Genomic DNA, 24055 nt, shown 5'->3' on the forward strand with positions numbered 1-24055 from the left:
CATGTTTCATCAACAGTGACAAGACGCGAAAAAACATCATCAGGATTATCACCACAGATGTCCAAAAACTCCTGCGAAGTTGTGACGAGTCGCTGTTTATCCTACGGCGTGAACATTTTTGGCACCCATCGCGCACACACCTTTTTCATGTGCAAATGATTATGCAGAATGGCGCCGATTCGGTCCTTGCTAATGCCTATAGCTTCAGCGAGATGCCACAACTTTAATCGCCGATCTTCAAGAACAAGTTTTTTTTACTTTTTCGATGTTTTCTTCGGTAACGGCGGTGTTCGGCCGCCCCGGCCTGGGGTCATCTTTGAGCGACTCCCTGCCATGTTTGAATTTTCGGCTCCAACGTTTTACGGTGGCAAACGAAGGTGTAGACGCTCCGTAAACAGTAGACATGTCTTAAAATATTTCCGTCGGCGTTTTATTCTTCTTTGTAAGGTATTTGATGACAGCTCTGTACTCGAATTTCGTGCAATTCGCGGAATACTCAGACATGGTGACGTTTAAGGTTCAATTACTAAAAAAGTACTGATGCTAAAGACATGAAAATTGAGATTTATATTGCTTGAGATACCCTCAATTAGTGCTGTACCGCGCGGCTCACTAGTAATAGTTAAAGGTACTTAGGCTCATAATTTTCCAGCCGCCCCTCGTATATAGACATACAGGGTGTTAGTGACATCGTAACGAAAACTTTGAGGGATGTTTGAGACCATGATTCTGAGTTGATATCAAGTGGAATTTTCCATCGCAAAAGTATGGAACTGAAAATAATTTTGAAAAAACTCGAAAAATTTCATGAATTTTCCGACTGAAAATTCCACTTTATATTAACTCAGAATAATAAGCTGAATCATTTCTCTCAGTATTCGTTACGATGTTTCTAATTTTCTATCGCAAAAGTATAAAATTGAAAATAATTTAAATTTATAGATAGATCACACACACACACACACACACACACACACGAACACGAACACGTTCAGCTGCTTGTCTTCCCGGGCATGTCGTAAAAACCGACAGAGGGATTGCGTCCTCTAACATAATGGACTGGTGTTATGGGCGATAGGCTGATCCCTTATCACCATAAGGTTCATCATATCCATCTTAGGACTTCGTATCAACAGTGGCTGCAAGTTGTCTTTGATTACTTGTGGCTCTGCCCACCCCATTTGGGATTACGGGCGTGAGTTTATGTATGTATGTATGTTATAGATAGATAATTTAAAAAACTAAAAAAATAATCATTACTTTTGCGACGGAAAATTCCAGTTGATATTAACTCAGAAGCATAATCTGAATCATTCCCCTCAGTATTGCCTATTTCCCACCGGGATAAGCAGAGACTATGGGATTCAATTGGCTTCGATCCTGACACATTTCTTTGCTTCAATGACCTGGTCTTAAATGTCGATAATATAATATTCTATTCATTTTTCCTTTATTGATTGTTATGTCATGAACTTAAAAACAAGGACTTAATGACTTAAAAATAGTTTGACTATGTATTAGTTAAGTACTTAAATTTAATGGTGCTAAACTAATAATCTCATTTACTCTCTATAAATAGAATTTGATTTTGGGTTATGAGTAAATTTTCCGCAGTTGGTCTTCTTACAGTATTAAAGTTCTTGTAAGTCTTGAGCGCTATTATAGACATCAACAGATTAATACCTGAAAAGAGAAAGTATCATATTAGACCTTTCTTCTCTTATGTGGGTTGTGAGATCAATGATCCAACTCATCAACCTTTATCAGCCGGGACCGGTTGCTTAACCCGCCCTCCGAACCACTATAACCTACTTTTTTACAATATCTATGCGCTAGGGGGTGAACTTTCGCGCCCACCTGGACCTGTTGTCTCTGCGGTCCCTATTTGGTAGTTAATTCACGTCAGTAATCGGGTGGCCTCCGTGGTCTAGTGGTTGAGCATAGGGCTCACGATCCGGAGGTCCCGGGTTCGAATCCCGGTGGGGACCTATCACAAAAATTACTTTGTGATTTGGTTAGGACATTACAAGCTGATCACCTGATTGTCCAAAAAGTAAGATGATCCGTGCTTCGGAAGGCACGTTAAGCCGTTGGTCCTGGTTACTACTTACTGATGTAAGTACGTAGTCGTTACTTAAGTCACAATAACCTTGACACCTGGCTTGATGAGGTTGGTCATCCATCTCACAGCCCACACGATAGAAGAAGAAGAATAATCGGGTGAACCCGTTATTAAAGCATCGCCATTATAATCGTTCATCTGTCATGTTGCAGTCAAACTTGCAGTGGAGTTTTACGATACCCAGGTCACTTATGGTGAACAGAGAACCACATTATATGTTTTTTCTTACACAGAGAATATGAAAATGCAAAAACATATCTTTTTCTTCACTTGGCTGATAGTTAAAATATCTATCTTCATTTTCATCTGTCACTGAAAATCATTATTTCATCAATGTTGTGTTCTTCACACCAACATTTTGTCTGTAATATAATTAAATTATAGGTACTTACAACACATTGTTAAGGAAACTGCACTTATTGAGATTTGTCCTCCTTTGAATACGACCCAGTAAACAACTGTCGCTGTCATACATAACATGGTCACTATAAAATCGTAAATTAAGTACACTTCTACGTACTTACGGTTTTTCTGAAAAAGTAAAATTATGAAGTAAATTATCTGTTATTTCAATGGAACTATTTGACAAGTCGTAATAATTGTATGCGGAATCTACTCAATAATGAGATCGCGGGACTTTTTTGGGTGTTAGTGACATCGTAACTAAAACTTTGAGGGATGATTCAGGCCATTATTCTGAGTTGATATCAAGTGGAATTTTCCGTCGCAAAAATATGAAACAGAAAATAATTGAAAAAACTACTAAAATTTAACACCAATTAAAAAAAATATTCATCGTAACAAATTCTGAGGGGTATGATTCAGCTCGTTATTCCAAGTTAATATCAAGTGGAATTTTCCATCGCAAAAGTATAGAATTGAAAATAATTTAAAAAACACAAAGAGTTACGTGAGTTTTATTACTTATTGGATATTGACTGAGAATTATGGTCTGAATCATCCCCCCTCAGTATTCGTTACGATGTCACTAATACCCTGAATTTTAGCACGTTACTCTGAGTTAATATCACGTGGAATTATGCATCGCAAAAGTATAGAATTGAAAATAATGTAAAAAACCTAAAAAATTACGTGAAAATTCCACATGATATTACCGGAGAATCATGGTCTGAATCATTCCCCTCAGTATTCGTTACGATGTCACTAATACCCTGTATTTTAAACCTGCCCTCGCGCCATGGCAACCGCGCGGCGCACGGTTCAAATTATATCGAGGGCTTCGACCATTCGGATGCCGTGCTGCAGACCCAGCTGGTATTATCTTTAAATCCATGGATTTCTTTCGACTATATTGTATTGATCTTTAGTCTTTGTTTTGTAATAAGCCGACTAGATTCCAGACAATTTGAAAAAAATATTTTCGTTTTGGTTCTGGTAATCACGGTTTCCCATATGCAACACAGAGGTTGTACAAATTATCAGCAATAGATTTATGCTATTTATGTTTACTGAATTAAAATAAATTGTCGAGGACAATTAATGGATTTTATTTTTTTTAAAAGAGAATATAAAAATTTTAGCCTACCAGCCAAGCCAAGCGCGCACTATGAGTTCTTCGCCGAGCGGCAGAAAAAAGTAGCGGCATAATGTCGCAATGTAATACTGCGCCGCTGCGGTGGCTCTGCCGTCAAGTGCGCGCAATTAAATTTAAAACTGTTTGGTAAGTACAGAATTACAGTGCGTCATTATGCCGCTGCTTTTTTCTGCCGCGCTGCGAAAAACTCGTAGTGCGCGCCTGGCCTTACTAACGAGTAATTAACATACAAAAAAAATAGTGGTAAATACTCCCTTACCTTGCGAATACCGACGACTAGAATAACAGAAAATGCAAAAGAAATTGCACCATAGTTCAGTAGAAACACAACGCACCCTAGTAAGATATATACGGTATCTGGCGGAGTACCGAACAATAAACATGCTATTAAATATATAAATGAAGCTAGGCTAGCACACGTTAATAGCGCATATAATACCTGAAAATAAAGAAAAATAACATTACATTCCACATTTAAAACACATAATAACGGGTTCTTACCGCGTTTAAAGCAGGGATATGAGACTCCCCTCCCTACTTATAACGGGTTTTCTACTCCATGACAGTTCACCGATAGACAACTATTTAGTCAAAACACAATACCTACCTAGATTGTGGTATTTGAACAAGACTAGATGGATGGTCTATCCAAGTTAGACATACTTATATGAGTCACATATTAGAATAGAATACGCAGACGCTATTTATTATACATAAAGATACATAACTCAACCATAGCTATAGCAATATCTAGCTATAGCAATATCAGCAATGGCGCCAAGAAGACGCGGCGGCGGCGCAGGCGCCTACCAATTAATAGGTACCTATTTCCACCAATTAAGGCGAACTACTTATTTTTATTTTATTGTTTAGTTTTATAAACAGTGCCGTCATTAACTAATGATAAATGCAAGAAAGAGATAGATCTAGTTTTAGAACTGTCAAACTATTTTTTTAAAACTTGTTTATCTCCTTGTGAAACAAAAAACAATTCAGAACGGTGCTAATTCCTGTAGAAATCATATATGATTTTATTTTAATTTATAACTACCTGTCATTTTCCTTTCCGCCAAAAAGGAATGGGACGGGTAAGCACAAATATAAAACAACCTTAAAAAAAATTACATTGGCCAGCAATTAAGTTGACAGCCCATGTCAATCGGTTTGCATACCAGCGAGATCGTATTAATTATTCAGATTATTCAATGAAGAAGGCAACCATGTCGTTCACGTTCCCGCCAAAAAACCGTTTTCCTTTTGTGTTTTTTTTTGTTTAGTTATTTCTTAAATCTTAATACTAAAAAATACAATTTGTCAATGCCCTGCAAAACTGTTTAAACAGTTTGTCTGCAGGAAAGAGTCTCTACTAATAATATGAACTTATATCTAATAGTCAATTAATAACATAAGTTAACTTGGAATAATAATTTTCATAGACATGTTTTGGCAATTTGTAAAAAAGTACCTACATCTAGGTTGGCATCTACTCCGATATCGCACTTGCATTGCAAAAAAAAAAGATAACGTACTTAACAAATATTTATTGCACACACAGGAAATAAAAGATATGCTGATATCTTGCCTATCTGATCCCATTGTTGCGTCTATCTAAATATAGAGTGCCTTAATTAATAAGTACGTAGGTAACTGCTTACCAACCTAACTTATTTCTTTTCTTTATTTTGATCAGAATCGTAATGGGTGACAGATACAACCTGGGTGTAATAAAAAAGGGCATCATTGATATCCAAAAAAAAAGATAAAAGATGCATATGTCTGCAATCCAACGAAGAAAAATCTGTACAGCGCCATCTATATTGTTTTTGAGGAACGAATTTAAAGCAACGCGCGAATAATTATGTGCGCCATCATCATAATCTATCTAGTCTATATTTTACTTATAAATATGCGCAGTGACATAACATAACAAATACTTTATTGCACGCACGGGAAATACAAAAATACAAAACAAAATAGAAATAGAAAGAATACAACAGGCGGCCTTATTGCTAAGTAGCAATCTCTTCCAGACAACCTTTGATATATGATATAGCAGGACAGTGCATCAAAGGAATACATATAAAAAAAAAACCTACAGAGATAGATAGAAGAGATACTTACGAGTATATAAACTACATTACAATAATAAACATATAATTAAGACAATCTTCTTCTATCGTGTGGGTTGTGAGGTGGATTATTACAATAAATAAATAAATATAAATATTTAACTACTAACTACATATACTATGGAAGAAAGGAGAAGATAGACTATGAAGACATGACTATCACAAATAAATCCCAAACAATAATAACAAACCTAAAATATACTCACAGAATTAAAAATCCCCATAAAGAAACAGCATTTCAATAGTTTCGCACTAGACATTTTAAAGCATTGATACTTTCCAATAAGTATTTGTTTTTATTTCCCGTTGTAATGTCACTTGGTAGATGTATAATTTAATATAATTATGTACAAGGAAATACGTGTACTGTCTTCTCGGGCAAAACAATAGTGAAGTTGCGACGAATGGCGGTGCATTGCAAGCTATACTCACTCCTATTCGCGATATTGTACATGTGTATGATAAGGAACTGAATTCGCGGAACTGTTTGTAAATAAGTATATTGTATCCAAGGTCTTCTCTCTGCACTATGTAAGTATGAATATGAAAATGATAGAGAGAACATGAGAACATCTAGTAAACATAACATAGCATCACGCCTCTATCCCCGTAAGGGTAGGCAGTAGGTGTAGGTATAGTATACACAATTACACACATATTCCCCAGTCGCAAGTAATAGGGGGCAAGTCTCACGTAATAGAAGAAAAAGTTGGAAAATACCTCGCGCATTTTGTATGAGAACCGCTGTCGCCAGGTCAACCCCACTCTCTTTTACTTCTACTCCTGCAAACAGATAACTACGTTAGCTCTACTGCTTCCCAAATTCCATAGCCACTTCACCGGCTATGCATATTTTATGTGATAGGCTGCAATTTTATCATGATGTTTCGTAAGATTTTCTTTTAACTTTGATGGGTTTGCTCTTGGCCCCAAACTTGCCCGAAGGCATTGCCCGCGCGCTGTGAAGTCTACCTACCAATGTTAATGTTACATTTTGTTGCGATGATTGTTGGCATTCTATTGCTTATTACTTAATATTATTTATATTCTTAGCTGCTATAAATGAGAACGTACTGTACTCTCATATTACCATCTACATTCATATAAATTGTCGCTGTGTGATATAGGTTGGCTGTGTGGGTATTATTAATACTCCATTCCTGATTGATAATGCCAACATAGTTAACTTTTCAAAATAGTTCTCAATGTATGTGTCATAAATTTCCGTATGGCTTTATGGCCGGCGAAATATTTGTACTAAATTCATTCTTGTAAGTATTGTTAGACTGTGTCTGTAATACTGTAATCTATTAATGTGTAATAAAGACTTTTGAAATCAAATCAATCAATCATTGACCAGAAGGTGCCTGTTCACTCTGGCCTTGAAAGCATCCGAGTTACATGCATTCGGAAATACATAAGAAAGTAGAGAATTCCACTCCCTAGTAGTGCGCATAATGAAGGACGATGCGAAGCGCTTTGTGCGAATAGTTAGGATATCCACCAAATAGAGATGGAACTCGGCCGTACGTCTGGAATAATCCTAGAAAAGTATAATTTTGATAAATAGCCGATCATACTAAGGTTTTTAACTTTCCTGTGATAAGGGGATCTCCTTGCATGATAGTCGATATTTTGTTTTTTCCCTGCAGGGTAAAAGGCACAAGACTACCTTTTAATATAATATTGCGGAGCTCCGTGGGTCGTAAAGTTAGCGCATGAGTGAAGTGCAAAATTGAAGTGTGAACTATTTGCTCATATTCAATTTGTATGGCGCGCGTTGGCGCTCGCTTGGCCCTTCCAACCTCTTCCTTGTATTCCGTGGCAAGCCTATTGCTACAAATCATGGAAACCATGTGAATCAATTACTTCTATGATCTATGATCATCGTCATCTCGCTAAAAAACGTTATCCCGTTTTTACAGGGTCCACTTATCAAACCTGAAGATTTGACAGGTCAGGTTTTCAATCAATTATCTTTGATCCAAATATGAATACAAAGTTATAAAATCGAATTCAGTGGTTTAGAACCCGACCCGGTATTCGAACCCGTGCGTGACACTACGAATGTAAGTCACGCATTCTCCGAACACTTTTTATGTACTTACTTAGATACATAAGCCCATTGGAGTAGCGTGGTGGAGTATGCTCCATACCCCCTTCGGTTGATTGAGTCAACCGTCCGAAAATATCGAGTCAAAAGTTCAAATTCTTATTAGTAAGTGCATTAAGAACATCAAAATCAAGGATATTCCGATTACGCATAGGTAATTTCCATTACGGTAGGCAGAGACTATGGAATTTCACTTGTAATCCTGATATACTACTTTCATTGCATTCACTCTCATCAAAACCCAGCTTTTGCGGTTTCGAAAACTTTATATTAAAACATTCTCTTTTTAAACCATTTAATACAGGGTCTTAGTGACATCGTAACGAATACTGAGTGGGATGATTCAGACCATGATTCTGAGTTAATATCAAGAGGAATTTTCCGTCGCCGTCGTAAAATACATGAACATTTTTGTGTCTTTATAATTTATTTTCTGTACCATACTTTTACAACGGAATATTCCTCTTGATATTAACTTAGAATGATGGCCTGAACACATTTTACATTATTGTGCAGCGATTAGGGGAGATAGGGATCTGAATTTGTAAAAGGAAAGGAATAATAATTATTAATAATAAAAAAGGAAGTTATATTTTAATATCAATAATAACAATAAACATACTTACCTACTTAAATTTTATTGTCCCAATTTTTGATTTAAAATAAAAAATCAAGTTATTATACAAAAGTATTTATTGTTTTTGAGTAGATATATAAAATATAATATAAATGCTTCAGAGACTTAGATTATAGGTCAATAGAAAACTATATTAAGAGAATTAATATGATTTTAATTAACATTTCTCGTCGAGTAATTCCGTGTGTCTGTATTGATTATTATATGGCGTTGATTGTTGCTCAAACTTCTTATATGTGGCACGGATCATGACTAAGGCAAGAGAGAATAACACTGAAAAGAAAGATTATTATGTTTAATATAGACAATAACTCATCTCCTAGCATTATCTCGTTTCTCACGGGGTTCGTTTACCTAACCTGCAGATTTGACAGGTCCGGTTTTTTACAGAAGCGACTGCCTGTCTGACCTTCCAACCCGCGAAGAGAAAACCAGCCTGGTAAAGATTAAATCACATACTTCTGAAACGCATTTCTCGAGATTGTGGGTTTCCTCACGATGTAAAATATAGACAACTGAATTCCTTAGTAAAAGAGAAGGTGCAGGTCGTGTCGTATCAGGAGGTAAAGGTTTTGGTGGGAAGAAGAGAGGAATGGCGATTACTCCACCGACAAGAGCGCAGCTCTTAAGTAAAGAGAGAGAGTGAATTCCTAAGTACACTTTGGTACATAAACTCACTTTAATAAACAGTGATCGGGATAGGTACTGCCATTTGGGGTCAATAACCCTGAATGTTGTGATTAATATGAATACGACCACGAGATTTTCGAGATTGCGAGATTACGATACATTATATAACTTTTTACATAGACTTTGCGCCTATTAACTGCCGGAAACGTTCTCAAAGTAGGACCGGCACATCACTGGTTCTTATTCCAGTAGTTGAGCGTTGGGCTCACGATCCGGAGGCCTCGGGTTCGAACCCCGGTGGGGACATATCACAAACATTACTTTGTGACCCCTAGTTTGGTTAGGACATTACAGGCTGATCACCTGATTGTCCGACAGTAAGATACCGCGTGCTTCAGAAGGCACGTTAAACTGTTAGTCCCGGTCACTACTTACTGATGAATGTATGTAGTCGTTATATGAGCTATGTCAGGGGCCTTTAGCGGCTCAATAATAACCCTGACACTAGGGTTGATGAGGTTGGTAACCCATCTCATAACCCACAAGAAGAAGAATTCACTCCCAGTCCAGCATATAAACTCAAGGTAGCTCTGGAAATACTTACGTGACACAAATATCATAACGACACTGGATATTCTAAAAAATGTCTCGCCGCCATCTCCCTCATCCTGCCAGAAGAACATGCTGAAACTTACTGAAGACGCCAGACACAGTACCAGCACCACTATTCCATACCCGAAGTATATCTTCACGTATTCGGCTTTCCTCTAAAAATAAAAAAATATATATCACAATTGGTTCCTCTAGTCTACTCCGGTCAGGCGGAGGCCCGAGATGCTCTATCATCTATATAAATAGGTACTCTTTGCTACTAAGTATGACAAGAGTTTTAACATACGTAAAAGTTTTAGATACTTTTCCGAAACGTCAAAAGAAGATAAGAGTATTATTTTACTTATTTTCCGGCAAAAAATAATGCACATTGCGCATCATAAAGCATTCAGAGTCACAAGTCATCTTTTACGACTAATGCATAAGACGACCTTTTAATGTACTATAGCGGAGCTCCGTGGGTCGTAAAGTTTACGGACGAGTGGAATGCAAAGTTGAAGTATGAACTATTTGCTCATAAGCACTTATATGGCGCGCGTTTCGCGCTCACTTGGCCCATCCAACTTCTTTCTTCTAATCCGTGAGGAGCACCCTTAGGCCACATCGTAACTTACCAATAGGCTGGTGAGATTGGGGTCTAACGCGAACATCACTACATAGTATAGAACAAAGTCGCTTTTTCTGTCCCTATATCTCTATGTACGCTTAAATCTTTAAAACTACCCAACGGATTTTGATGCGGTTTTTTTAATAGATAGAGTGATTTGAGAGGAAGGTTTATATGTATAATAATATCCATTAATTATTGGAGAAATACTGTGATTTTTGAGGTTTTTAATGTGATGTCGTAAATAATTTCATTTTTTCCTCAGTATTGCACCCGAGCGAAGCCGGGGCAGGTCGCTAGTAAATAATATAAAACTTAATAATAAGTAATTAAAACATAAAAACGGGGTTTTATCGAGTTACATCAGGGATATGAGACTTCCGATATCTCACTTAACACTGTTGCAAGTACCATGATCACGACTTCACAAGATGATAAACTGATGAAAATCAATACAATGTAGTAGCCATAATAATATGCCATGACTCAAGCAACGACTACATGTCCGCCATTTTTAGTAGGACAAGTTTAGTTTTATAGGTACTTAAAAGTTTTGAATACAAACCTTATGGACTCCCCACCACAGGATACTTGTGAATACGAAAGTTATTATAGCCAATGTGGTCAGCAGTATCATAGTAAAAGGCGCAAAAGGGCCAAAAAATGTTGTGCGACTATGGACCACGCTCGAAATGTGGACATATACTGAGTACAACGTAATTCCTATGCCCAGGAGACTTGCGATGCAAAATAAAACCTGTAATAAAGAAATAGAGTATATAACAACAGTATTTAGTAGTTGCAAACTAATACAAGAGCTTAGTGAAGGTTACACGAAAAGTGTTTCTTTTATTTAACTGAAAATACCAACACAACTGTCTGTAAAAAATATTCTAATTCCAATTTAGGTAGGTACCTACTTGGATAGAAGAGAATCGATCGACCTATTATCGACTGATTAGTTTACGTACTTTGACAGATCTTTGACTATAACATCAAAACTCGCTCGACGTAGAGGGAAAATAAGGCCACTCGCCGTAAAGAGACTCGCCGTTCGGAGAGTCGCTATCAACGCTACAATTCATTCTTACCGCGCATTGAGACGATTGTAAAATGTTATACTTATTATTAAAATATAATCACTAATTGTACTGAACAGGTGGTTCTGTTTTAAAAGTACTTACCTAAGTACCTCCAGTCGAGTAGTTAACTGATCCTTGACTAAGTAAATACCTACCTGAATGCATGTGATATATTTTTTAAATATATTAATGGTCTCCAAAAAAACTATATAATCTATTACTAGAGATAGGTATAACTTAAAACATTAAGATAATAGTGACTATGAATACTTACACAACTAAAGATAGCAAACACTAACGACCCGGTCTCAACACTACACGAGCTACAACACATTTTATTTGTCATTTTGTATAATAGGTATTATAATAATCTATTTCGCAATTTAATTATTTTATATTTTAAAAAGTAATAAAAAAAAATAATAATTGAAAAATACAATTTTAAAAATAATAAAACCAAAGTTTGTAAAAAGAACGTCGGAAATTCGTTGTTTTGGTTGCAACGTTCGACGCTTGTTGTGACGAGTACCAAAATAAACGGTCGAGGTCGCGCAGTGGCGCCCGGCTGCGCAGCAAAACCAGTGACGTCACCATGATCGCTATTCATTTGTTCCATATCACTCATGATGCATTATGCTTATGTCGCGTCGCGTCGGAGCTAGCTGTTCGGCCTTTCTAGAATATTTTGCGGACAGTTTGAAAAACACACACAGAGCCTTAATTATTATTTTTTTTAAGTGACTTATTGTAGATTTGCCGCGAATGGCATTAACTACTTGACCGGACAAATAAGGAGCGCTGAGGGCTGTCACCCGGACACAAGATTTGATTATAAACCACTAAATATCACTATACTAACGTTGTCCCGTTTCCACAAGGTGCGCTACCGCTTACCGAACCTGAAGACTAGTTAGGTCCGGTTTTTTTTTAAAGCGACTATCAGTCTAAAATTTCACCTGAAGGAAAAACCGTAAAAACATCATTATTCCTACAAATTCACTGACTCTGCGTCGAGCGGCCGTCCCGAACGGTCGTTTGTTCAGAGGTCCCGAGCTGCGCCCCGCAGCTCCCCGCGCTGCGCCCCGCAGCCCCCCGCCGCGCGCCCCGCGCCCCGTGCCGCCATTGTCTGCCGGCTACCTGCTGGCGTGACCCTGCCGCCATACATTGAGCCAACAATAGTTCTTCTCAGAACTTGCTGGCTTATCTAAGTTTCAAGGTTAAAATAACGACTGTTATTTTACAGTTGCATCGATCTTAATTTAAAACCACAGTTTCGTGGTCCTCAGTGGATACCTTGCGGTGTTAACTAAGCTGAGTGGGACGTGGCCCTGGGGCGTCCGCTTGCCTCACTTTGAGGCAGGCATATTACCCGGACGGGGCTAGAACCACCGGCCTTGGGGTCTACCCTAGTCGACTCTAGCTGTCACCCGGGGTAGAGTGACCAATCTCTACCCCTTATTCTTTTCTCTTCGTGTTTCGGGGTGTAAAAACCCTCCGCACTTAGAGCATAGGAACCCTCTTGCACAATAAGATCGGCAAAGGGATACCAGCTTAGGGCACACCATAAGCACACATCCTCTTTGTTAACCCCAACCAAAGAGGCAAAACTCACTCTCACACACCCTCGAGCAATCCCACTCGAGTTGCGAAAGTTAGCGAGCGATCGCCTCAGAGTTTCTTGCGCCGCTTATTCTCTGAGGAACGCTTTTGCGAAGCGGTAGTAATTATTCTATAGCAGATTGGCCGTCCCTTAAAAATGGCCGACAGCTCCGAGCTGTGGGCCGAAATCGGTAAACTCATTTTGACGCATATCCTAGCGGATAAAAGCAGCGCGCTTTACGCTGAGATATGCCGTTTAGTACCGCAAGTTGCGGCGTTAACTTTGCCTTCCGCGCCCCGCGTTGATAGCCCTCGTGCCGACCGCGCTTCGTCACCCAGTCTCCCCGCGACCCCCTGCCCCACCGCGTCCTTCGCGTCGTTTCCCGACCCTGCCCGCCCCACCGCGTCTCTTGCTTTGTCCCAATCGCGCGCGTCATCTCCTTCCCCTGCTTCCCTCCTCGCCGGTGACGATGAGGTATCGTGCGATGTTCGTATGGACGTTGCCGAGTCCGATTCGTCGTCGGAGTGTGTGGAGTCGTCCTCTTCGGAGGACATATTCACGCTCGTGGAGGGCCGTAAGGGAAAACGAGCCCGCCGTCACCGTGAATCTGAGCCTGCTAAGGTTCAGAAAACGTCCTCGGGAACGTCGATCCCCTCTTCCATCCCCGAGGTCCGTAAGGTCCCTTCCAGCCCTTCTAAGGCTGTCACTGAAGTACAAAAAGGTCCCACCCCTCCGCCCTTGTACATGAGGGACAAAAATAGGTGGAATGAAGTCTCCCTTCGGGCGAAAGAGGAGAACATCGTAATCACCAGCGCCCGCACGACCCAAGATGGGATCAAAATCCAGGTCCCGTCATCTTCTGAGCATAGAAAGCTCACTTCGATTCTGAAAGGTAGAGGAATACAATTCCATACCTACGCCCTCCCGGAGGAACGTATCCTCCGTATTATTCTAAAGGGAATCCCTAAGGAGTGGGAAACCACTCTTGTTAAGGAGGACCTTATTAAAAACGGTTTTCCGGCTCTCGAGGTGCACCGTATGCACCGCGGTCGTGGCCAAGTCCCGTACGACATGGTCACCGTTATATTAGAAAGGACGGATGAGGGCAAGAAGATCTTCAACCTGAAGACTTGTTGCGGTCTATCTGGCCTTAAAGTTGAAACTCCCCATAAGGGAGGCCCCCCAACGCAATGTCATAGATGCCAACTTTACGGGCATTCTAGTAGGCATTGTCATGCCAAGCCTAGGTGCGTAAAGTGCCTAGGTGATCACGCTACCTCGGATTGCCTTAGAGGCAAAAACGAGGTGGAACCCCCTAGCTGTGTGCTGTGTGGTCAGCAAGGTCATCCTGCGAACTATCGCGGATGCACCAAGGCTCCACGCACCCACCATAAGGTAGCTCAACGAAGGGCAGCCCGCGCTGCAGCTTCCCAACCCGGTCCCACTAAGGCCCATATGGCCCCTTCCTCGCACTCTACTCGCGATTTCCCGGCTCTGCCACTCACGCAAACCAAACTCGCGCCACAGCGTCCATCCGCATGGATTCGTCCCCCGGCAATCGTCCGACCCACAAATCCGCTCCGCGCCCAACCTAGTAGCAACTTAGGTATTCCTGCAGCCACTCTTGCGCCTCGTTCGGTTCCTGCGATGGCCCCTCAGGCCTCTGCGTTTCCTGTCAACCAGTTTAGGGAATTTAGTATTCTCTTTAAGTCGGCCCTTAGTCAACTTGACAGTTTATTAGACTCCCTGTCCCAATTTAAAGCCTAATAATGGATTGTACGAATAAAAGTAGAGTCAAACCGCGTTCCCTTACAATAGGTTTTTTCAATGCTGATGGCATCTTAGGTCAACGTGCAGAGATTCACGAGTTTGTAAAACATCATCAGGTAGATATTTTATTAGTGCAGGAATCTTTCCTCAAACCTTCTAATCGCGACCCCAAGATGGCGAATTATAATTTAGTGCGAAACGACAGGATCTTTGCGCCCAAAGGGGGCACTCTCATTTATTATAGAAAGTCACTTCACTGTATACCTATAGACCCGCCTGCCCTCACTGACATTGAGGCTTCGATCTGTCGAGTGGGCATGACAGGACATCAGCCAATCACACTAGTGTCGGCTTATCTATCTCCTAATAACTCTAAGAGGTTACTTAGAAGTGACCTCGAAGCCCTCTTTAATCTCAGTAATTCAGTCATAATTGCTGGCGATCTTAACGCTAAACATCTTTCTTGGAGTTGCTTAACAACAAACACAAGAGGCAGGGTATTAGAAACTCTAGCCGAGCCCCTCTATTATGATATAATAACACCATTGCAGCCCACTAGATATCCCCCTGACTTGAACCACAGACCAGAAATACTCGACTTGGCGCTTCTAAAGAACATAAACTTACGTTTATGTTCTATAGAAGTACTACACGAGTTACAATCCGACCACCGACCTGTTATATTAAAACTAGGCTCCCGTTTAGACGCCCCTGATAATCCAGCAACCCCTAAGACAGTACTGGACTGGGAGAAGGTGGCCGAAGGCCTCCAGTCTTCCAGTTCAGTATACTTAGATAGTATCCCAGTAGAAATAGCCTCCTTAGAGGAGGCCTCGACAGCTATTAACTCCCTCACGGATCACGTGAGGTCGGTTTTGAATGAAAGTTCGAAACAGGTTCCGGAGATGGAAGACCATCGCTGGAAACTGCCTACCGATATCCGTGATCTGCTAACGGAGAAAAACGCAGCCACCCGCGCATATGATTCCAATCGCACCGAGGAATGTCGCCGTCATTTGCGTCTCTTGCAGCATACTGTAAGAAAACGTATTAATGACATGCGACAGAATCGGTGGGATAATCTTTTGAGCGGCATTGAGCCCCACCACCAGGCCATCTGGCAGCTGTCTAGGTCTCTTCAAAAGGATACGGTTGTTCCTACTCCTCCTCTCAATAGGCCTAACCAACCCCCCGCTTTTGACGATGACGAAAAAGCCGAATGCCTTGCCGACAGTCTCGAAGCCCAATGTTCGCCCAGTACTCTCCCTATCGATCGTAGGCACCTCTCGACGGTGAACTCTGAAGTTCAGCGTAGGGCTTCTGTACCTCCCACCGATCCTCCTCTTCCACAGGTTACTGAGGAAGAGGTACTAGGTATCATCAAAAGATTTCATACCCGAAAAGCCCCTGGCTCAGACGGTATCACGAATCGTGTCCTTAAAAACTTCGGTGCTCCCCTCATCTGCTTACTAACGGCAATATTCAACGTCGCCATGAGCAACTGCGTCTTTCCACAGCAGTGGAAAGAAGCAATTGTAATTGGTATACCAAAGCCTGGGAAACCTAAAAACGAACCTTCCAGTTACCGCCCTATAAGTCTCCTCAATACCATGGGGAAGATTTATGAGCGGCTCATATTTGCTAGATTACGGGACTACGCCGAATCCAATAGTCTTATTCCACCAGAGCAGTTTGGTTTTAGAACCAAACACTCCTGCGTTCAACAAGTGCACCGTATTGTTGAACATATCTCCAGTAGATTAAACTTAAAAAAACCTGTCGCTACGGGAGCGCTCTTCTTCGATGTGGCGAAAGCGTTCGATAAAGTCTGGCACAACGGCTTGATCTACAAGCTTTATTCACTGGGAGTGCCAGACCGTCTCGTGCACATCATACGAGACTTCCTCTCAAATCGAACCTTTCGCTACCGCGTAGAAGGGACGCTCTCGTCACCGCACCCGATACATGCCGGAGTCCCACAAGGCTCCGTCCTCTCCCCTTTACTATTTTCATTGTATACTAGTGACATTCCCAAATCCCCTAATACCGAATTAGCTTTATTTGCGGATGATACAGCCATCTATTCTTCGTGCCGTGGTCGAGTTATGATGACCGGAATCCTCCAACGCGCGGCCAATGCCTTGGGCAAGTGGTTTCGCAAATGGAGAATCGAGGTAAACCCGGAGAAAAGTGCAGCGGTGTACTTTTCAAAGGGCTATTATAACACGCCACGGTCACGCCGTCAACTTAAAATCATTAAGATGTTTGGCAAGCCGATCCCTTGGGAGGAGCAAGTCAAATATCTCGGCGTAGTCTTAGATAGACGTCTTACTTTCAAGGCCCATATCAAACGTGTGCGCGATCGCGCCGCGTTTGTAATGGGCCGTCTTCACTGTCTTCTTAACAAGCGAAGTTAATTGTCCCTTAGGAATAAGGTGAAAATCTACACGACTTGCATCCGTCCGATCATGACCTATGCAGGGGTAGTTTTCGCTCATGCGAGTCCCTCTCAAATCCACCGTCTACAGGTAATACAAAATCGTTTCATGCGGAAAGCCACGGGAGCTCCGTGGTTCCTTCGCAATGAAAATCTGCACATTGACCTAGGTCTGCCAACCATTGCCCAATGGCTCAAATTAGCTTCCAAACGTTTTTTCGATTCTGCTCCGCACCACCCAAATCCCCTGGTAGTTGCGGCTTCCGAATACATCCCGCTTAGGGACGGTACTGAAAAGTATCGGCGTCCGAAGGACGTAATATACGATCCCGACGACCCGATTACTCTAGCCATAGAGGCAGCCAATCAGCTCGCGACACCAAACACTTCAGGACCCCGATACCGACCCCGCCGGCGTGGTCGACGATTTCCCTCATTCAGCGCTTATCGCTATCGACCCACTAGGGTCGATTAATTCTTTCAAATATTTTTCCTCTCAGACGACGCCCTGAGCCGAGGTTCGCGCCCAACTGGGCACCCTCAGGCCTGTTGTCTTAAACGTTGTACCGGGTGAGAGCCTTCAGCGCTCCCCATTTGTCCGGCCAAGTAGTTAATGCCATCTGCGGCAAATCTACAATAAGTCACGTCAAAAAAAAAAAAAAAAAAAAAAAAAAAAAAAAAAAAAAAAAAAAAAAAAAAAAAAAAAAAACAAATTCACTGGGGAAAACCTAGTTCTGTCAGTATCGCACGAAAATATCAATGTTGATACCGAAGCTTTCGAATTCCTTGGGTAAGACCGGCATAACTGTACTTTTAAAAATAAAGGCATTGAGAGCGTCGAAATCGTGGTTGTATAATCCATACTGACATCATAAATGGGAAAGTGTATGTGTGTGTGTGTGTCTGTTTGTTTGTTTGTCTGCATTCCGCCATTGTCAAGGTAGAAAACTAAAATTTGGTACTTATGCAGACTATTTGTTTTTAAATTTGTTCCCACCCTTTCAAAGAGGGAGTGAACTTTTTTTTATACATGACTTTTCGCAGTTTTCGAGGTAGGAAAATAATAATTGATATATTAGGCACCGTGTTACCCCGAACTTAACGCCGTGGGCAAAAGCTAGTTAAAAAATAAATTATCCAATCTATATTTGACTACTTGGCCTAATATAATATCCCTGAGGGCTTAGCCAAGTTGCAAACGATTATGACAATCGACAGTGATAAATAGTGATAATTCAAATACGGTAAAATAATAGAATAGGTACAGTCACGAGCATTAATATGTATACACTTTGGTACCATGTCACATTAACTTTTTTGACAAATTGAACTGTAAGTCTCACTAAATGTCAAATATGTTAGTGCGACAGAGTCCTAAAGTGGGTACATTATATTGCTCATGACTGTACACTGATTGTACAATGACCGGTTTAGGGTAACGAAAAATATATAAAAATATTTTTTTTATAAAACAGTTTATTATTATTACGCTTCGAGTATAATATGTAAATATTTGGTAACATCATCATCATCATCAGCCCATAAACATCCCCACTGCTGGGGCACGGGCCTTCCCTATGGATGAATAGGGAGATCGGGCCTTAAACCATCACGCGGGCCCAGTGCGGGTTGGGGTGCGGGTTTTGGTAACATATCCATTAGGATTAGAAAAAAAATGTATAGGTCATTTTGAATTATCTCTCTGAAAGTTGCCAGTTGACCGCTGGGGTCTTCTTCTATCGTGTGGGTTATGAAGTGGATTACCAACCCCTTCAACCCTGGTGTCAAGGTTATTACTGGGCCGCCATAGGCCCTGCTACCGCTACTGCTGGTAGTTGACCGTATTGACGGCTCGCCTCTAATTCTCGTTCGAATTTCTTGTACGTGCCACGAATAATCACCAAGATCAGGGCAAATAGCGCTGAAACAATAAATTATTAAAATAATTACGAGTAATATTAATATAAGAAGGAAGAACCAAGGGAGACCTTTGCCCAGTAGTGGGATCAAATATACTTTTTTTCTTTATTTATTTGGAGTGATTTATTGTAGATTTGCAGCAAATGGCATTAACTACTTAGCCGGACAAATGGGGAGCGCTGAAGGCTCTCACCCGGTACAACGTTTAAGACAACAGGCCTGAGGGTGCCCAGTTGGGATCGGAGCGTCGTTTGAGATGAAAAATATTTGAAAGAATTAATCGACCCTAGTGGGTCGATAGCGATAAGCGTTGATTAAGGGAAATCGTCGAACACGCCGGCGGGGTCGGTATCGGGGTCCTGAAGTGTTTGGTGTCGCGAGCTGATTGGCTGCCTCTATGGCTAGAGTCAAATAGATTAGGTAAGAGATATTATTAGGGAGGATATTTTAAAGAAAGACCAGGACTAAACAGTCTAAACTGGCGTCGCGGCGAGTATGCAACATTGATGTGAGGAAGAGGTGAAAGTAGTGTGTTAGGATCGTGGTAGGTAAGTCGAACTCCGTGGTCTCTGACTACCCGAACGGGAAATTGGCGTAATCTTATGTGTGTATATTAATATTGTTTAATATTTCAAGGAATAAGGAAAGGGTAAAGTGCACTACAATTAGTGGAACTGATTGCGCGCGCTAATTCTCGGATAGGTATATGGAAATTTTCCAGTGATATATTTTATTGTAAAGTCGACTAAAGTGTCATCGGCAAAAATTTAATCGGCTGCTATCCCAATCACTTCCAGCAACCTGTAGACTGGTGGAAGTATGTACTGGAGGAGGAGTCACCAGAGTGGAGGGGGTATGGACACTCCCTCCAGTTTTTGGCGTGTAAACAGGGACATACTCGTAGTGCACTTGGCTGAGTACTAACTAAAATAAAAATCAACCTACTTTATTTTGTGTGTCAACTTTATAGGCCAAGTACATTGTCTCGCCGGTTAACTCGTCACATGTGAACGAGGCATTAGATGGCAGGCCTTAGATGCGTCCACCAGTATTTAGGTACGAAAACTGATAGGGATGATTCTCTGAATCATTCTCTGAATCAACGTCGTGATTATGAGTTCTAGTTTCATGAAAATATTAGTTTTTTATTAAGTTATTTTCAGTTCGATACTTTTGTGCCAGGCGAACGTCGAGTCTTACGAGGAAGTGAGACCCCCTCCCTTGAGTGACTCCCTTGATAGACAAGAATGGAGAAACTATACCGACAAGAGCCTGGCTCAATGATGGTGACTTTTGCGGCGAAAAATTCAACTTGATATAACCTCGGAATCATGGTCTCAATCATCCGCTCAGTATTCGGTACCGTGTCACTAACACCCTGTATAGGTTATACGGTCACGAGTATTAATATGTACACTTTGAAACCATGTCTCATTAACTTTTTTGGCAAATGAAACCGTAAGTCTCCTTAAATGTCAAATAATATTATAGTGCGATAGGGTTCTAAAGTGGGTACATAATATTGCTCATGAATGTACCTCCTAAAGATTGCCTTTTTCAGATGCATTTTAAAATCAAATCCCATTGTTTAACTATTGTGTCTGGATTCTGGATATCCGGTTCTTACGAGGATAAGTAATATACTTACAAGACAATACGACCAAGGCGATGCAAGTATAAATCATGGGCGCAGTGCTATCGACGTCGTCTATAAATTCTATAATAATTATGATCAGAGCAAGTACAGTTGCTAGGACCAGTCCGTTCACTACGATTCCATATACAAAGTACCACTTCACGTACTCAGCTTTCCTCTAGAAACAAAAATAAGCACAAAAACTATCTTAAAATTAACAAATAAAAAGTAGTCAAAAAATATTAAGCCGACTTTTAACCTCTCATATGCCGAGATACCAGACACAATAGATTTTACATTGTGAGATCGTTCCGGCGTTTAAGGGGTTAAATCTGTCTCATAAAAAGTAAGAAATAATATTTTGTGCGAACCCTGATCATCTATCCAATTTCTAACTTTAACAAACAACTACGTCATCAAAACATTCCTATATGATATTGCGTATTGTAATGTATGACAAGAACTAATTGTACTTATTAGTATACAAACCTGACGAATTCCTATGCAAAGTATGACGGCAAATGCGACTGAGATCCCTAAGACGCCTGTGGTCGTCAAAATCATGGACCCCGAAGCAAGGGGACCGAAATGGTAATAAAAATGTGCGTGGTGATGATTAAGCTCATAATATATTTGTTGGTGTATTGCATATATCGCAAACACCACGCTCGCAATAAATCCAAAACTTGATATAATCTGAAATGAAGAAATAAAAACGTTAATAACCCTCCTTTTTCCTTGACGCAGTCGGGGAAAGAGTAGATAGGTACATCACTATCAGGCATAATAGACGCCTAGCATGTTTGCAGCTTTCTCGCAAAAGTTTATTCAAATTCAAAAATATCTTTATTTAGTTGGTAACATAGTTACACTTTGAATCGTCAATTTTTACATAACGAACGTCTCATCCGCCTAAAACTACTGCAGCTTCTCACAACCTGTATAGCCGGGGAAAAGAAGCTGCAAGGAAAACCTCGGCACAGGGCCCTAGACGTTCTTTAAAAAAATAAAAATAAACATAAAATATTGGTATACAATTGAGTAATTTAGCTGCCTAATATCAGTTCTCAAACAGATAATCCCATGCATTCATACCTTCTAAATAATCACTAACTTTATAATAACCTTTTTTGTAAAGTTTTTGTTTAACTACTGTCTTAAAACAGTTGAAAGGCAAATTCTGAATAACAATGGGAATAAAGATTGAGGATAAAAACTGTCTATTTCTCCCAAGTGTTCTTAAATTTTGACAGTTCCCCATACTATTTGAGTAAACAAACATATTGTTGTGGTTATATTTTTTCACCCTTTGCGCAGCGTAACAGTAAAATATTAATCATAGTATTATATTTTAACCTTAAATTCGGAAAGAAGAAAACAGCAAAACTTATTGTCAATCAAAACTGCTTTTTTCCAACTGTTGGCTTTTCTTTTTCGGAACTCATTGTTCAGACGGGTTTCCTCGGTTTTAAAGCAATTTATCACAAAGGAAAATGGGCGAAACTGGTTCAAGAACGTCCATTGATGAGATTTGCATGTAATGAAAGCTTAAGCTTTTCCTATCAGATTCTGTCCCAGGGTTCTTTTTCTACAGCCGTGTTTGTCCTCGCTAAAATGTGATAAAATACACTGGGGAACTAAAATCGACTCAAGATTTTTTGCTGAATAACTAAGTCTACATAAATAATTATATAGAACAGGTACGTTTCCCGAGATAACATAGCCGCGTGATAATATTTTGTGACATCTCAATACAAAATGTCATAAGTCCAGTTTTAACGAAAATCACTTTTGAACCATAACAACTAGAACCACTTAGTACCTATCAGTTCTCTGAAAAAATAGCTTTTATGAACAAACTACAGGTAGTCATGGAATAAACAATAATAGTAAGTATAACTACGTATAGAACGGTAATTCTCCGCCCCGCACCGATTCATATCGGGCGCTGACCTCATCCCCTCTGGGTCTTACTTTAGTTTTAAATGGCCGTAAGCCGCTAAGGAGTAAGAGGGACCGCGTGATTTGTCTGTCTCGCTCGTACTTACGCTTTAGGCGGCACACGATAAGAGTACCTAATAGTTTTGTATGTGGAGTGTCCGATATAGTGTAGTAGATATAGTTGTACTATTCTTCTGAATGGAGTCATCGACTCCTCAAATATTTTAAAATACGGAACCAAAACAAACCCACTTAAGTGGTATAAAATTTAAAAGTAGTGAATACTTACAGCATTAAATACACCAAAGGTAAAACTCCCAGTCTCCAAATTCCACGAGCAATTGAATCCTTCTCTTTTCATTTTGTATTGTTTTCCTGTTCACTTCTAATTTTATTCTTTTTGCGATTTAGATGTTTGGTAACGCGTAGCATCAAGACGACTGGCATAGATTATAAACGCGAATGTTGCGCGTCGTCTGGCGATACCCAAATAAACACGCCAGCCAAAACCAGATGACTTCACATTGATCGCTATAAAAAGTAACTGGTTCCGCGTTTCGGCACGTTAAGTACACGACCTTGACGACCCGACCACTCTAGCTATAGAGGTGGCCAATCAGCTCGCGACAACAAACACTTCAGGGCCCCGACACCGACCCCGCCGGCGTGGTCGACGATTTCTACGACACTAGCGTCGATTAATTCTTTCAATATAATCTCTCAGACGACGCCCTGAGCCGAGGTTCGCGCCCAACTGGGCACCCTCAGGCCTGTTGTCTAAAATTTTGTACCGGGTGAGAGCCCTCAGCGCTCCCCATTTGTCCGGCCAAGTAGTTATTGCCATCTGCGGCAAATCTACAATAAGTTACGTAAAAAAAAGTACGTTAAGTCGTTGCTCTTGGGCGAAACGCTTTCTCCAACTGGAGCTGCGTGATGGAGTATGCTCTATAGCCCCAGTTGTTTGAGGGAAGGCCTGTGCCTAGCAGTGAGACGTATATGTACTTAGATATTATGTATGTTAAGATTAAGTATACTTCAGATCAAAATCAAATATGGCTGGAAATTGGCTTTTGATTATTTGTGAACTGCTCCTCTCATTAAATAACATATGCGCATTTACGTATGACTCAAACTGTTTTCTTTAATACAATTTAGACATTTCAAAGAAATAATTAAGTACCTACCTATCTACATTTGTTTGTTTGTTGCAGACAATACAAATGTCACAAAACTTAATAAAACGCTTGTCCATCTTAGGGTAGCT

General features: G+C 40.5%; 2 protein-coding genes and 1 long non-coding RNA gene across 3 annotated transcripts; all 3 read right to left on the reverse strand.

Moving 5' to 3' along the window:
• Window positions 1-1502: 1502 nt before the first annotated feature.
• On the reverse strand, window positions 1503-6225 carry LOC126373402 (uncharacterized). Its single transcript, XR_007567303.1, has 4 exons — window positions 6013-6225; window positions 3937-4116; window positions 2515-2653; window positions 1503-1683 (listed from the first exon to the last, which is right to left on the reverse strand). It is a non-coding gene; the product is annotated as an uncharacterized LOC126373402 (long non-coding RNA).
• Window positions 6226-8594: 2369 nt separating this feature from the next.
• On the reverse strand, window positions 8595-12011 carry LOC126373381 (uncharacterized). Its single transcript, XM_050019542.1, has 4 exons — window positions 11762-12011; window positions 10971-11162; window positions 9791-9953; window positions 8595-8829 (listed from the first exon to the last, which is right to left on the reverse strand). Exons 1-4 carry the CDS (start codon window positions 11831-11833, stop codon window positions 8714-8716), a joined length of 543 nt encoding a protein of 180 aa, XP_049875499.1. The 5' UTR covers window positions 11834-12011; the 3' UTR covers window positions 8595-8713.
• A 7072-nt stretch (window positions 12012-19083) lies between these two features.
• On the reverse strand, window positions 19084-23320 carry LOC126373377 (uncharacterized). Its single transcript, XM_050019535.1, has 4 exons — window positions 23081-23320; window positions 21340-21546; window positions 20863-21028; window positions 19084-19215 (listed from the first exon to the last, which is right to left on the reverse strand). Exons 1-4 carry the CDS (start codon window positions 23150-23152, stop codon window positions 19088-19090), a joined length of 573 nt encoding a protein of 190 aa, XP_049875492.1. The 5' UTR covers window positions 23153-23320; the 3' UTR covers window positions 19084-19087.
• Window positions 23321-24055: the final 735 nt, after the last annotated feature.

The sequence above is a fragment of the Pectinophora gossypiella genome, chromosome 15, assembly GCF_024362695.1.
Source record: "Pectinophora gossypiella chromosome 15, ilPecGoss1.1, whole genome shotgun sequence".
Lineage (NCBI taxonomy): Eukaryota > Metazoa > Arthropoda > Insecta > Lepidoptera > Gelechiidae > Pectinophora > Pectinophora gossypiella.